This window comes from Siniperca chuatsi, linkage group LG19 (genome assembly GCF_020085105.1).
Source record: "Siniperca chuatsi isolate FFG_IHB_CAS linkage group LG19, ASM2008510v1, whole genome shotgun sequence".
Classification (NCBI taxonomy): domain Eukaryota; kingdom Metazoa; phylum Chordata; class Actinopteri; order Centrarchiformes; family Sinipercidae; genus Siniperca; species Siniperca chuatsi.
The window spans coordinates 14,835,071-14,851,931 of NC_058060.1; the positions used below are offsets into that span (position 1 = coordinate 14,835,071).

Sequence of the window (16,861 nt, forward strand, 5' to 3'; positions counted from 1 at the left end):
GCCCTCTTATGCAAATTCTAGAAAGTATAAATGCAGGCCAAGTTTACTCTGCAAGCTCTGTTGTCTCTCGCAGATGCAGATAAATGGCTGTCTTTGAGCCTATATTCATCATATACAGTGTGTATTGTGGGGAGGAGTATGCACAAAGACAAATGCCTCATTCTGCATGCCTGTGTACCAACCTGGGGAGCTCTGCGCCCACAGTGCTGCGGAGCCAGAGAGAGCTCTGTGCAGCTTGCCGGGGCTATCTTGCTTGGTCTGCAGGTGATCAATGAGAAAAGGGATTGGATGGTCTGGAGTCTCAGTTATCAATTTGGTCATCAACTCCTACAGGAGCAGAGTAAAGCAGAGAGCAGTTAGATGAAAGCGGCACTACAAAAGGAGTATGGCCAGTGGAGTATCACCGTGCTGAAGTGGAGAAAGGCAGTCAATCACTACAAGCGTTACAAGTTTTGTTTTGTAGCTGACTTCACTAACAAGGGAGGGTACGTGAGAAGAGAACTGGCCAAAGTGGTGAGATAATCCCCTTATCTTCACAGTAGTGAAGTGTCAATATCCTAAAAAATAAGAAGTCAAGGCAAACAGTATGTCCCCAAAGATGGGAGCACTTCCCTTCTGTGTCAATTAGTAAGAAACATGTCAGCAAGCTCCATCAAAATCTGATCAGTCTGTCAAGACACAAGGATAAACAAGTAAGCAAACACTGCAGCCTTTGGTCAAAATTAAAATGGTGTTATGAAGCACAAAGACAGACCATTCCCTTATGTTTTAGGAAATCCAATGAGCAGCATCTGACATATCGGGCCTGATGGAGCAATGGACAAATGTAGTGACAGACAGATCAGGACTGACTAAACTGAGGAAAAAGACACCATTATTTCATTCCCACTGGCAGATTACTGGTCTTACAAAAATAGATTTTAATAAACAATTATTAACTGGACAGTCTGGTTACTAAGTGAGACAGAGTTTGCAAAGAGATAAAGTAAAGGTAAAGTAGTGAGAAAGCGAATTATACTTTGAGAAGATGAGAAGTTGAAGAACAGGGAGGTGGGGAAAATGTTCATAGGACACTAACAAAATGGACTGATGGAGAAAAGCAGCCAAAAAGAAGAACATTACTGCAGAAGGTAGGAAAGAAGGGAAGCACACAGGGAACCATAGTAACAGGTGTTGAGGGTAAAGGCCACATCACTCTGCATGCTAATTTAAAATCCATCAAAAGCACGATGGGAATTCAGCATCAAATGCATCAATCATGTCAGAACTAATCATGTCTTATCTCTGTGCTTTGCCACCTCATAGGCACAGATTCATAAAAGAATAACTTCATGATACAGTAGGTTTAAATACAAATGCAATGTGAATACCAAAAACTACTTTTGGCACCAAAGCAAAACTTTTCTTTTATTACAGCTGTAGGAAGCTGATGTGTGAAGCAAAAAGGCATATATCTGGGTATGTGAGTGTGTTTGTGTGTGCTGGCATGATATAGTGTGAGAAGGAACTCCGTTTGACCAGTTTAAGCCAACCAGAGCAGCTGAGGCTGACTTCACAATGACTATTGCTGAGAAGCAAAGGAAGTCATTAATGGACTGCAGTGAATTGGCAGTAATGTATGGATAAAATGCGCACGCATGTGTGTGTACATATTATGTGTTTCTGTGTGAAAAGCACATAAACAGAATCATGTAGCCCCATTCTTTGGTGGCTGGTATGTCTTTGTCCTTGTGGACATGCTCATGTATCTGCATGTGTGTGTTTCAGATGGTGAGGAGGGCTACGGGGAGACAGCCTGCGTGTGTATTATCGCTGGCTAGCCTTGGCTGTGCTGTGTGTGCTCAGAAAGCTAATCAGGTAATTGGTCAGGGGGACATTCCTGCCCAGCCCCAGTGTCTACAGCAGCTCTGACAGCAAACAGCATGTGAATGGAAAAACAGGGAGCGTGCTGAAATGTTTCTCTACAGGCTGCCGGTTTAAGGACTGGAAAAACCTCCTCTGCCTGCAAGAGATAAAGTTGAAGTGATCTACAAGCTCTTCGGAAAGAACAAAGATGTTATTTCTGAGAAACAGCCATATGAGTGAATCCTGTAAGAGAATGAACGGCCCATTAAGAGTTCGGTAAAGCATCTCTCCTCGCAACTGCAATGGATTTCTGTAGCCTGTGTATAAACCACTAACAATGCTAAGATGTAAAAGTTGTAATTACTGCTTAGTAGCTCCTGTGGGTAATTTAACTAACCTACCAACAGGAGGTCTATAAATGAATGTTGTAATTTGGTAGATTATACAGGAAGCCAAATCAGCAGAACTCTGTTAAGTACTACGCGGTTTCCAAGTCTTAATAGTTTTTAGTGGGGAAGGAGTAAAGGGAAGGATGTGCAGTTCGTTTTATGGACGACTGCCGAGTGGTGATTTTCATGATTGTGTTTCCCAGTGGAAACCACACACACAGATGTGTAGAGAGAGTAACACAGGCATGAATTGGATGCATGAAGCAAACTGTGACAAGCTACGCAGACAGATAGTGTAGATTCTGGGGATTGATAGAGAAATGGCAGCACATGTGGGTACATCTGCATTCTGCCCGTGTCTGTACTGTTAAACACTTGTGTGCCAGCATATATTGACTGCACATCCTGAGTGTTTTGCATTCAGTATGACACAAGCTGCTGAATGAGCCAATGCACCCGTGTAACTTTGAGTCCTTCACCATCACCAATAACATCATAAAAAGGCAAACAGACATACTATAAGTAACAGAACTCTGCATATCTGTATGGTAGATATGCATATATACAGCAGAGCAAGGTAACCAAATCTGACGCTTTCACTTTCTATGGTAATGAGGCACTTTAAATAACACGAGTCCTGTTTGATAAGCCCATACTATTTGACTCATAATCATATTTTCTTTGACAGGTACCATAGTAAGATGTAGACTCAAATTTGGGTCAACATTTCTATATACAAGTAGACTTTAATGCTATTTTGCTTGGAGTGACTTACATCAGCATCCCTAGCACATGTTTGTATGTGTGTGGGAGAGAGAAGAAGAGAGTTTCAGCCTCTGCATCAGTGTACTATAAGCAGGCCAACAGGTGGCGTTCGCAACTGAGACATGCAGTCCATATCGGAGCAGATCTGTTGTCGGGACAAGATATCTCTGTGCCCCAGGCAGTTTGGTTTGGTGGCAGTAATTGACAAGCTGTTAGCCAGCCAAGAGACACCCGTGTCCTTGGAAGCTCTCAAGGACTCCTCCAGGAGACAGTGACAATCATGATACTCTCACTGACGCTCCCTGCAACGCTGCAACTTAAACAAACTCCCCAAATTGAAAGTGGAAAGGAGTTGAAAAAGAAGCAGAGGGCATAACAGAGTGGTGAGTAAAAAACAAATCAGAGATCAGAGAGAGGATTGACAAAGAGCACACCCACCCTGCTCAAGTTTCCTTTTGAGTATGACAAATCTTTCCAACCTCAAGGGGTGCTTCTCTATTTCTGGCCCCGGACACTTTCTATGAAGGCTAAAAGGAAACATTTCTCATGTGGCAATCAAAGGAGATATCACAAAGAAAAGTGTGTGAGTATAGTTAAGAAAAGGTGGATTGAAAAAAACAGATATTGACAGCATTGATGCAGCTACATAAGCTCTGTGATTTAAGCGACTTGGCCTAAGTTTTAATCTTTTCTTCTTGTCAACCTGCAAGCTGATGAATTTCCACCACAGCTGTTGCAGACTCCTGGTGGACTGTCAGCTATGGATGTTTGGAGAGACACTGAGCAACATACTCTGCGGAAGCTGGCTTTCTATCATATCTGCATTCCTGGGAGGCAGTGTTTCTATTACAATCTCCTGAGATGAGACAACTGTGTCCGTATACTGTATGTGTGAGGATAGACACAGGAATATTGTATCAATATACTGTATGCATTTACAATGTATTTTCATTGTTACCTGCAGCATATTCTAAACTGAAAGCCTTCAACATAGTAACTCAGAAGCTGTGGCTCTGATTAGCTATAAACATGACATCTTTTCTTCAGGCTTGTCCTTGTATAAAAAAAATGTTTAATGCAGCAACGGCTCTTCCAAGACTCCCAAGACGGCTCCCTGTCCCTGTCGCCTGTACTAGAGGCCACCGACTGCCAGTGATTTACCTGCTGTTTCTCAATGAAATATGGGAATACAAAGTCATATCACAGGGTATTTATGGTGACGTCTGTCCAATGTGCCTCATATACAGAAAGGTCATCATTGGGAAAAAAAGAGAATGATGTGATGAGCCAATTTAGGTGAAGATGAGTACAGAGAGAGAGAGAGAGAGAGAGAGAGACAGAGATGCCACTGGAAGAGATCCAGACCTTGAATAAGCAGGCAGACAAGAGCAGAAGAGATCATGCGGAAGAGGAGACTGTGGGAGAGGCAATGTCACCTGACCAGGCGGGCACTACCAGATAATACTCATCAGAAGAGATGCTTTTATCTGCCCCACTGATAAACACAAGAAATAAATGCCCTCACTCCATCCCTCAGCACTGCCTCAAGTCCATTTTCATCACTACGCCTATGTTTCGCAGCAGTAGAAATATGGCCTGTTTCATTTCTCTGGGGGTATTTTGAGCATAAGTAATGGGGGACTGGTTCACTATTAGTCAATTACTCAACTAATCAGTTGACAGGAAATGTATCGACCACAATGTGGTAATTTATACAGCGAAAATGCTTAATATTCTTCAATTATTCTTAAATGTGAGTATCTGCAGATGTTTCTTTAACACATTTGGGTCTTGGATTGTTGGATTGGTTTGTCAAATGTTCAATAGGAAGATCTTTTCTCTAACGTTTTGACGTTAGTCCTCTATATTTGAATTTCTGCTACTTTTTCTCGCTCTGATGTTCTCTGTCACCTCTGCCTACATTCACAAATCTGACGTCACCATATCTGACCAATGATCTTTTGAGCCAAACGGTACTTGGATGCTGTTCTTTAAATATCATTGCAATTCTGCCACTTCCCTATCACCACCATGACCTTCAGGATGTTCCAGGAGATTCAACGAGAGTTTCCATCATTCACCTGCAGGCTGTACTCCACCACCAACAGCGCCTAGACTACATGGGGTCCTTTCCTTTCTCCCATCTTTATATGTGACTACGCTTGATGATGCTTCACATTGATGGGTTCTAATCGTCCATCTTTCCTAACCCCAATAAATGCTATACACTTCCATTTGATGTCTTCTTAGTGAGCTATTTTCTCACATTGTATAGAAAAAACTATTATTCAATTAACTGAATGAAATAACCATTAGTCACAGCCTTAAAAACAGCTCTGCTGGTTTGGTCAGGACGGCTGTAAATTATGAAGCGCTACATATTTAATAGCTTTTGTTAGGCATGACAATGAAGAATAAAACATCCAACAAGGGGAATAACTATATATTACACTATAAAGTATATTCTTAAAAATTACAGCTGAAGCAATTCATTGATTTAGGCACCACTGCAAAAGTTAACCTGTCAAAATTGGCCTTTAAGGCTAGGTTCACATTTTTTCAAGTCAATATTAACATGTTACTCACGCCCATGTGTACATGGAGAACATTATTGGTCTTTGCAATTGTCTCTGGCTGTGCAGAGATCCCTTTCTAAAGTGCTTTAAATGGAAGAGATGGGGGACAAAATATGTAGTCCTTGTTCTGTATAAAAAAGCAAGGAAACACAAAGAGGAAATTTCATACCAAAAAGACTAACTTTAGAAGATACCCACTTGATCAGACTTCCTAGGTCTCATATTAGCTACAACTGAAGTTTAGAAAGCACAGAATGAGGACTGTCCCCCATCACTTATATTGAAACTGAGACATGAAGGGATCTCTAATCGGCCATTACCATGACCAAACACTGTTTCAATGTACATATGGGCATGAGAATATTGTTTTAAAATAGAAAAATGTGAATCTGCCCTTTAAATGCACAATTTCCTAGTGGACCCCTAATATGCACACACATGCATGTAAATAGACACATACAAGTCCCTCTTTAGACAAACATACACACACATACAGTCATTAGTCACCAGCTGAACAAATATAGGGTAGCTGTCAAGGTTCTGTGTATCAGATGATCAGCTCTCCCACACCACCAGCATGACTATCAATTACACACAGCAGTCAGCCATCAGCATCCTCAGGCTGTAAGTGGACATGATAACTTTATTAGCATGCACCATAGCCACTGTACTCTCTCCCATTCTGTTTCCCATACACACTCCCTGCCCCCGCCTTACATTGCACGCTCTAAATCTTCCTCATATTGGACTTCACTCATCGTTTCACTGCCTGATCTCCCAGATATCTTTTGTCTTCCCTCTTTGCCCCTTCCTGTACTCCCCCAGGAACAACTGGCCTTAGGCTGCCTGTTCAGCTGCCTGTATTGTAGTAATTAATTAATTAATTAATTAACTGTGCCTGAAGGGGAGCTGTATTAACCCATACATGACCAAAGGCTTGTCACATCAAGTCATCAACCTTGATAAGACCATCACCGGCTCTAAATAAAAAGTGGCATCTAGAAAATGAAAACCAAAACATGCTGTAATTGATTTGATGGAGACTGTGGCTGTGTTTTATCTGGCATGTTACGTGTTTAGAGTTTAACCAATCACAAACTGTTTCTCTCCCGTGAATTTTGATGGCGTTGATTTCTAAATATGAATTCCACTGTCTTCCCCTGTCCCCCAGAGACAACAAAAGTGAAAGGCCTTGTTTCAATTTTCACATGGTGTCGTAAACAACTGCCACGGGAAATTGCAAATCATTTTACTCTACATTGATTGTATTGACTTTTAACATGCCGTCATGGTTGTTTAATAGGATTTTAAAATTAAAATTAGAGTGAGCATCTCTGTTTTTATATGTAAACATATGCTATAATAATCCAGCAGCATACAAATGGATGATAAACTTGGCAAAAAAGCAAGAGTACAAATCATATTTTTAATCAATAGACTTAACTATGCTTAGTCATGATACAGGTGTAAGGTGATGAACCTGCCTTTATCATACCACTGAGCTCTCTAGCATTATAAAAGCACCTCACTTCTCATACTGGACAGTATATCAATATCAAATGGTCCCTATTTTTCTGTAATAACTGACCTTGCAGATTTTTTGCTTTGAATAGTAGAGTGAAGTGAAATAATAAACCAATTAAATAACATAGCAACCCACAACTGAGATGAAATTACTGGGTTATTATTACCAGATGTGTGGGAGGTATGCCAATGACAAAGTAACCCTGTCAGACAGAAATGTTTCCAGGTGTGTGTGTGTGTGTGTAAATCTCAGATGGATTCTTCCTGACGTATAACTGAACCTCTCTCCTTCTGCTAAATTGTCTGTGTGTGTTTCTGTTAATGCGTCTCAAAAGGTCAAGAACAACAAAGATTTCAAAGCCAGATGCCAACTATTTGTGACACATTTCTCACATTTTCTTCGTTTTTTCTACAGCTGTGCAGGAATTATATCGAATGCAGATCAGCTGCAGTTAAATTCTGACATAAACCATAAAATCAACCACTATGGCAAATCAAATGATTAAAAAGACACAAAAACAAGTTACATGCATACAGAAATAACATAATTTCACAGAAAGACAGAGCATACTGCTACTGCAGTAGGTGAAAATAGCCCAAACCCAGTCACACCAAGTTCAATAAATGACCTCTTAAGCGAGTGGATCAATAGGTCAGTAAGCGCGCGTGTGTGTGTGTGTGTGTCCAAGTCCTGCCTGACTGACTGACCTCTTTACAGTACTGCACTACAGAGACCCTAAGCAGAGTAGCAGATTAGAAGCACTACACAATTGAGCAGGTTGGAGTGGACCTTTTCCATGTGGATGGATATACTTTGCTCCTCTACAGGGAGAAGCAAAGTCATTTTACCATAACTAGCAACACCAACAGTAGGAACAGAGCAACTTGATTTAAATTCCTACACGTAAACTCAAGGTACTCAAGGCAGATTCAATACCGGTGCTTTTTTTTCCCCTTTATCGATTTAAAATCTGTGCAGCACTAATTGGGATCATTCTTCTATGTGAAATAATATATATATATACACATAAATATGTATATATACACACACACACACACACACGCACAAACATATATATATATACACACACATGATGTAAGAAAAGCATGAGGTGATAGTAATTATATGGATTATTGATGTATTAATGTTTTGAGCATCTATGTATTTTACATTCTCATTGTGCATGTTTGTAGGTGCTCTTGTGTACCAATAAAACCACTAAATACAAGAGAAACAGTGATGTGGACCCACTACCAAATCCAGTTTATCACTCATCAGTACTTAGTTAATATCAACAAGTAATCATAACGACTCCTGAGCTGAGACCAATACTAAGTTAATAGATATTATCAGACCTATATTCAAGCTAGTGAGTCACTAAAGGAAAAAGTCAGACTTCGCCATGAACAATGACACCAATTCTCCCACAGAACCGTGATATAATTGAATATCTGACTGTTAATACCAGTTCAATCCAGTGGCATTGTTCGGTCTACGCTACACTAACATGATCCATCAGTTCACTGTTCCAATAGAACAATTATGTCGCATAAGCTTTGATTGACAGATCACAGCAGGGAGGAACATGAGAGCGGGTTTTACACTGTCTGCTGATAAAAGGCAAAGACTGCTCCATTTTCCCCTACTGGTCCTGTTACATCCTCTTTGGTAAAACTAAGATTAAAGTCTACAGATTCTTTCATACAATTGAAGTGATCCTGTTACAATGTCAAATGCCAGCTAAGGGGGACTTTTATCATGTGTATGTTGTAGTAAGTCACACACACACTCTCTTTTTACTATGTGTATCATAAAGATTATAACATAGTATCATGAACACCTTTAATGGCTATATTGACTATTATTCTTCATGCAACACAGAAATGTGAAAGGTCACACTGCATTGAAACGTTAAGTGATTGGAAAAGAGTAGGCATTTGAAAAGAATATCAATTTACCAAAATGGGCAAGTGGCTGACAACAATCTGGAGTGCAATTACTTCAATTATTATGAAAGGCTGCTTCACTTTTTGCAGAATATTCCATCGGTGTTGACTCAGCTTGCTATCTCTGCAAAGCAACCATTTCATTAGCGAGGGGGAAAAAAAAAATCAATTCTATGGCAAATCATAAGCTGTGTCTCATCAGAGTGAGTAAATGAACCTCCGCTCGCTGTTACACAGACTGTTTAATGCTGCAGCTGTGTGCTGGGGGAACAAGGAAGAAGTGATTGGGCTTTGCAAATGAGTGTTAGGAAGAAATAAAGAGAAAGAAGAGTCTGGAGTAAAGAAATTGATTACATTGAGGTGGAGTTTACACAACATAAAGTATGAAAATTAGGGTGTTAATTTGGTATATAGAAAGCTCAGGGAGGGAACACTAACATACATATCCATACTATAAGAGGACTCAGCATAGACTCTACATGACAGTGGCAGACTCAGGCTGTCTGAGGGGCAGGGGTGAAAAAAATAAGAAGGGCACCAGCTGCATTTGGTGGGACACCAGCGCGCACAAAGTTGTGACACATTTATGGTGAAACATATTAGAATCATGTTTTATCCACTGAAAGGGCACCCTAGAGGGCACCTTCTTTTTTTTCCTTCTTGTTTTTAGAGGAGGAGGTAGGAGCAGCTGAAGAGAGATAGGAAATGTGGGAGAGAGAGTGAGAGAGGGGATGACATGCAGCAAAGTGCAGAGGGCTGGATTGGAACCCGGACCGCTGCGGTAAGGACTCAGCCTTGTATATGGGGCACTAGAGGGCACTTTATCATGTTTTCTCCACTGGAAGGGCACCCATTAATCGCCCCCTGATACTGATATTTGTACATAAGTCTTGTAAATAGTTTGGTGTCATGTAGCACATTTTACCTCAAAGTGTTGTACTCATGTTTGAATGGCAATCCAACTTTCAGCAAGCTCCTTTTTGGTTTACGCAAAACCAGCAACAGCTGTATTATTACTTCTGCTGCACCAATTTTCTACATCTGATCAAAAAGAAAATTACAAGGAGAATTCCAGCCCTTTTTCCAAGAGTCTTCTCATAAAAAAAGCTTGTTTCTTCACAACTGAATGCACATGGACGGGTTTTCTTTGGGAGAACAATGTAATGGGCAAGTTTTTTTTCAAGTGCAACACCAGGGTAGCAGCTACATCATTTTCTCATGAGGAGAGTGGCAGACACATATTCTCTTCTTACTACACCTCTTTCTCACTCCCTTTAAAAAAACTGTCAGTTTCCCCTGAATATCTACACTACACAATGCAGCCTCACAATACACCATTCACAGTCTAAATACTGTGAACAGCTCAGCACTGATGCATCTGCTTGTTGGCCAGAATAAAAACTGTGTGGTATCGTAAGAATTCAATACATAGCATGTAAAAGGTATTAGATCACTGATCTTTGGAACAAAGGTGTTTTTGATCAGCACCAAGCATGACCTTTACTTTGCTTTAATCATCCTCAATTGTCACATAAAGGAGAGACAAATTAACTGTGCGCAGAGGCAAAAATAAAGAGAAAACAGAGAACTGAGGTAGAGAACATGGGGGGGGGGCAAGTGGACGAGGAAGATGGAGGGAGGAAAAACAAACAGAAAGAGCACACAGAGGACTGTCAGTGTGCAGTTGAGCCTCACTGACTGCTGTGGCAGCTCAATAAGATTTCCCATCTCCTTCGCTGGTCAAATGCTACTGTAGGAGAGCCTCTGTCCAAGGTGCTGAAACAAGCCTCACTACTGCTCTTACGTCTGTTTAACATGCAGCCCCAGTTTGTGTGTGCTACTACTACAGATCCAACAGACACACACAACTGAAATGTCAGCACTTTGCATCAACATCATGTGCATGTCACTATTGCTTTGCCATAAACACAGTGCACTACTGTATCCCCAGCTTGCATTTCATGGTGATAATACAGTACAGTTGTCTTCCCAGTTGTCAGTCTTGTTTAACTGATGACAGACTCACAGTTCTGCTGCATCTCAGGCAAAAGCCAGTTCAGCTGGACAGTTTTGTCTATCTCTACTCTGATTATGTCTCACACCTCCTGCTTTCAGCAAGAAATCCAATAGCAAACAAAGGATGAAGTCATGCTCTCCCCTGGGCTGCTTAGATGCCACACTGAGAACACCCAGGGATGAACACATTGTTAGGCTGTGTCCTCTGTAGCAGAACGCACAGTAAATCCAACCCTGCTGTGCAACCCGAATTACAACTGGCTTCCCTGAGTGGCCCTAACTTCCACAAACTAACAATGTCGAGTCAGGCAGGGTACATCAACATCTTTTGAAATGCAAAATCACTGGTGGAAAGGCTGAGCAAGGAGATGTGAGGGCAAACACAGTAGCCAATATTCCTTTATGTGTTTCTGTATCTCATTTTAAACGGAGCGCAGTGGGACGTTTCAGGGAGACATCCGCTCTAGAGACAATCACACACCAAAGTGCATAAAAATAAATGCTTTTCAATTTTACCAGCCGATTGCTGGTGAATCTACAGTACGTGTGTGAGGTGTAGGGAGTAATAATCCAGTTCAATGTATCCTCAATTACTCCAGTGTGCCAGCTCACATTGCAGATGTGCACTCTTATCATTTAGCACAACTATATATAAAAACGGATTTAATGATTTAATGTCTGGTGCAAAGCAATGGTGCTTTAAATTGGCAGCCAACAACTTCAGAGTTAATTTATTCACTCACCTCAAACAAGGGTCCGATTTTATTCTTTTCCAGATACGACTGAATTCTTGACTGTTGTGGAGACGCCATGAAGAAACTGTTGTGCCTCGCAGGGTCTTTTAGCAGGGTGAAATCATGAGGTGAGCCGGTGTCATTCGTCCTTTGAAGATTCGTCTCGGCGACTAAAATGTGCAAAATGTCACCAAGTGTACTGCGGTGGAGCCGCGCCAAGTTCAGACGGGTTGCGTCAAGTGCGGAGCAGGCGGCTCTGAGCCCGGCTCATTATGGAGACCCAGCCCGGGACCATCCCCAGTTTGTCGCCTCACTGACTCTCTGGCGGCAGCTTCCCCGTAGAAGCCAATGGCACGGCAGCTCTGTGACACAGATTACAAATCTTCCGCTCACTGGCTGCCAGCAGTGTTAACGGTGCCACCGCCACTCCCATTTATCCGCCGGGCGCAGCCTAGCCCACCGTTTTCTACGCGATTATGTGGCTTCTTGTGTTTCATCTACCTGAACATGGAGCAAAATGTCCACACTAATAAATAGCGCAACAACACGTGCACTGACAGCGATAAATGCAGGTGCAGTGCGTTCTGTTAAATACTGTAAACAAAATTGAAAGTTATTTTTTTTTCTCTAATCTGTAATTATGTGTACTGCCAATTAAGCAGTAAAAAATAGGCTACATAAGTATTATACCTAAACAAATGCTATCACATAGAAGAAGTGTTTTGCATAATGTCTGCTAGACTAAGATTGGTATTGTTCAAAGTATCGTAATACATTTTAACAACTAAACCAGGGTGATTTGGTGGTGTATAAATGATCATTTTCAAGCGTCCATCAGTTGTTATCAATTTTAATATATTTTTTTACATACTGTATACATGACAGCATTTTAGTTTTCTGAAGCAAAAATCAACCATTTTCACATGGATGAAACAGAGACATACAGTTTATAGGAAACACTAATGGAGCTTATTGATGCAGTTTATTACCACTTGTTTGTTTGCATAGTAGTGAGCTAGACATCCATCTAATACATGTAATAATAAGTAACACAGAGAGACACTTTAATCCTGAGTACTGTCAATATAAAATAACAGAATACATCTGATAGCTCTACTTCCAAAAACCTATTATATGTTAATACAGATAAACCATTGAAAATGTTCATATGCATGCAACAGTCTAGAAATCCAAGACAATGGAAAACTTTGAGCACATTTGCACACTAAATATGTATATTTACAAGCGAATAAACATCACGAGGAACGTTACAAAACACACATTCATATGGTTATCCAATACTGAGAGAATCGATAAAGCGTAGAAGTCAGAGCTGAAGACAAGCAGACAAATTATTGGCAAATTTGAACACAATACAAAGCCAAATTTAATCCACTGTCCTTTTAATCAATATTATCTTGCTTATTTCATATGCAAATAAAACTAATAACATGAAATGCAAATGTCCCTCATGAAAACAAACATGATTTTCAGCCCATAATATGCATACAGTGAACTGATGGGATTCATTCCATTTCATTGGGCTAATTTAACTGCATTCTCAGGGTATAAATCTTTTGTTTTCTCACTCTGAAACACTGTGTTGTCAGATGTATTATATGAAAAAACAAACAACACCAAATATGTATAAAGTACAACAGTGAAAAATATAGAGTATTAAAAATACTATTTACGGTTTGAAAATTCTATTTACACTTTAGGCAGCTACTCTGGACATATAAAAATGGACCCAATAACTGTCTTTAATTAGGCTGATCCTTCATGAGTGGAGGGAGGACTTTATAAGAAAAGGATGCTTGGGACTCAAAGCTCCTCAAGATTTCTTCTTCAGCATCTTCCTGGATGCAATGCATTATGGGTCCCCATCCGGGGGTGGAGGCTGGCACAGCTTGTACAACCTGATCAGATTAACATACACGCAAAATGGCATTTAATTACATTCTAGTATACAGTACCGTAAACACAAAGCAATAATCTGCAGATGATCTGTTGAGAAATGACCTTTCTCTAGGCTACAGGTCTCTTTTTGATGCAAAGGAAGTATAACCAGAAATTTAGCAGTAGTCTCAGGAAGAAAACTGTCAGCACTGGAAACATAATTATCCTTAGCAGCGCACCTCCAGCTTTGCACTACAAAGTCAAACAACATTAACTATGTTCAAACTGTAAAAAAAAAAAATAATGATCTCAGCTTTTACCTTCACAACTGTTGTTGGTACAAAATAAGCTTTATATACTATAGCTTGGTAACATTTGAAAAATATGACTTCTAAAATGTACATTAGTTATATGCTTAGTGTTTTAAATGCCACATGAATTATGCATTGTTACATTTGTTTGCATTTGTAAGAGAATAAGAAACACTGCATTAATTTTTACTATTACCATTATAAAGTCCATAAAAACTCTGATCCTACCAATACACTTCTCACAGTCAAGCAATATATGGTGTGTTCTGCTGCCTTAATGAACAGAAAACAGTACTTTAACAACACATTTAGTTTCTATTATACATAAATGTTTTTCTAATCTCAGTACAATTTTCTAAAATATCAGCTGTATTTCTTGCATCCTAATACAGCACTGCTGTCTTCTGTAGTTTAAATAATCGATTGCACCACTCACATCTTGATGAGAGATCACATCACATGGCTGCAGGGTAAACTCACACTAAAATGTTACCATCCTTTTCACCTACAGTACAGATCAGTGAGAAACCAGCTTGTCTCATGATCCACAAACTTACATATTCTGCAGCAGTCACTCACACTGCAACAATTATGACATAAACCTATTGGGAGTGCAGCATTTTTGCTCTCTGAACCACAGTGTCTCAACACTAATCATCCCGCTACTTAATTGTATTTGTCAATTTCACTAAAAGGTTCAAAAGGGCTGCCTGTCACACAAGAGCCTATATGTCACAGCCAAATGGCTGAGGCAGTCCTTGTCCTCATCTTGGGGCTACTGAGTGCAGGGAGCTCCCTTCTAATGGAACCATTTGGCCCCAGTCCTGCACAAAAAGCACTACACAGACCTATAGTACTGTACAAATACATGCACTTTAGAAAAAGCTGAATTACACTAACTACACAGAGATGGACATTATAGTAGCATGTATTCATACTGCACTCGTGAAAAAAAAAAAAATATATATATATATATGCTGACCATTTGCAAAAGTATACAACAAGTTTTTAGACTGATTTCAGACCTTTCAGGGAACACTGAGGCCACTTTATTTATTATTTATTTTTTTGCATCAAAATTATACTATTGCCACATGGTAGAGTAATAGACAGCAGAGGCTGTTTTTAAAAGTCGTTGATGGTGCGTTCAAGTAAGCACCAACACCCGGGATTTAAGAGTCAGCACAAGCTACTCTATGTAGTGGGATTTTTAAACCTGGAAAGATACACAGTAAAAAAAAAATAGTGTTCCATTTGCCTTTCTTACTACTTGTTTCCTGTTCTTTCTAACTTCAGTCACTCTACCATAAATTAGCCATGTCCATTAGAGAGCCAGCCCTATCACAAACTATCCACACAATCCCTGTCCATCCAGTCATGAAGATAATTCGACCTAGTAGTTTTGTGCTTTGATTGCAGACTCTCAAATGTTCAAATCAGAGAGTCCTTGAAAGCACTGACAAGGAAGACAATTCAAAACAGTCCCTAAGTAAGTACAACAAAACTTTAAACAAAAATAAAGGCGACTTAATGCTAACTGAGGCATTACATATCTTTCTCTCTCTCCAAGTTGATTTTAATGTGAAATTAATGGTAACAAATGGCTGCCTGGAAGGGGGGAAATCATTAAAAAACTATTCTTTAAAAAAAAAAAGGCCGGCAGTAATGTAATGTATGTGATTTGTAGTTAATGAGCTATAACATGCAAAGCTTGCTAAGACACTTTCATTTTCTATGCTGATGTTGTCGCACACAAACAGGATGTGACTGCAGTTTTACCTTGGGACTGATGTCGGTGTGCGATCCCTCACTCCCAGATTCTTGGCAGAATTCTGAACTCTTGCCCCCTAAAAGACAAACAGACATCAACAATTCATGACATCATGGATCAGGTTGAAATGCAACAGTCATATATATAAGCTAAGAATAACAACATAGAATCAGAAATACTTTATTGATCCCCGATGGGAAACTCTTTTTTTAGAGAGAGGAGCTTAAACAAAGCTTCAGAAACACAAGAAGTACATGTTTTAAAAGTCAGCTGGGCCCACAGATGAGCTACGATTAGACACCATCTTGGCCAGAACACATCTCTTGTGATGGTTTTTGTTTAAAGACACGAGTTCCCTCCAAGTGAGATTGCTTCCTGTCAGGCCATGAATGACTGGCAGTCACCTGTGAGAGAAAAGGAATAAATTCTAGTCCAAACAGGCCCTGTAAATATTGTGAGTTGTAAAGTAGATGTCATATGTTGCATGTTGAGACCCTAAAATTTAAACTACACCTGCTGCGTGCTGTCTATCATTAGTATCTGTCTTCTTTCGACTGTGTTTGTATAACAGCACATGCAGAATAGTCTTTGTAAGGAAATAAAAGTAAGTAGTAAGAGACCCTGAAGATGAATGGTTCCTGTATGTTACAGAGTTTGATTATACGCAGTCAGGAGTATGTCTGCTCTTTGCTAATGTTCCTGTAGTTTGATACACAACGGGGGGGGCAGGAAGCAACTCAGCCTCTTAATTTAGATACACAAACACCTGCACTCACAAATGCACTCTCTCTCCCTCTGTGACGCACACACATGCAAGCAAAAATACACAATCGAATCATTGAAGAGGAGAGGAGACGCTGACGACCTCTTCAGATAGAGAGGGAGCGACTGGCCAAAAGCGCATTAGCTGACCTCTCGGTTACAACTCCGCCGTTTGCCATCTTACTGTCTGCCCCGAGTTATGTCCAGATAGCAGGATAGCATCAGCAATTATTCGATGCCTATCGCAGCCATCCATTCTGATGCCCCCCAGACAGAGATGCCCCCTGATGTCCCTAAAGGACACAGCACCCAGAGTAGATCA

At 40.2% G+C, this 16,861-nt stretch overlaps 2 protein-coding genes across 2 annotated transcripts in view; both read right to left on the bottom strand.

The window, feature by feature from the left end:
• The window catches only part of lg19h8orf34 (linkage group 19 C8orf34 homolog), a 58,370-nt gene extending 46,141 nt beyond the window's left edge, over positions 1 to 12,229 (bottom strand). The window contains exons 1-2 of the mRNA XM_044177290.1: positions 11,806 to 12,229; positions 183 to 327 (exon numbers count right to left, since the gene is read on the bottom strand). Coding sequence (XP_044033225.1) covers positions 183 to 327; positions 11,806 to 11,874 — 214 coding nt within the window. The 5' untranslated portion in view covers positions 11,875 to 12,229. The remainder of the gene's footprint in view (positions 1 to 182; positions 328 to 11,805) is intronic.
• A 401-nt stretch (positions 12,230 to 12,630) lies between these two features.
• The window catches only part of prex2 (phosphatidylinositol-3,4,5-trisphosphate-dependent Rac exchange factor 2), an 89,255-nt gene continuing 85,024 nt past the window's right edge, over positions 12,631 to 16,861 (bottom strand). Inside the window, exons 40-41 of the mRNA XM_044176707.1 lie at positions 15,786 to 15,853; positions 12,631 to 13,715 (exon numbers count right to left, since the gene is read on the bottom strand). Coding sequence (XP_044032642.1) covers positions 13,670 to 13,715; positions 15,786 to 15,853 — 114 coding nt within the window. The 3' untranslated portion in view covers positions 12,631 to 13,669. The remainder of the gene's footprint in view (positions 13,716 to 15,785; positions 15,854 to 16,861) is intronic.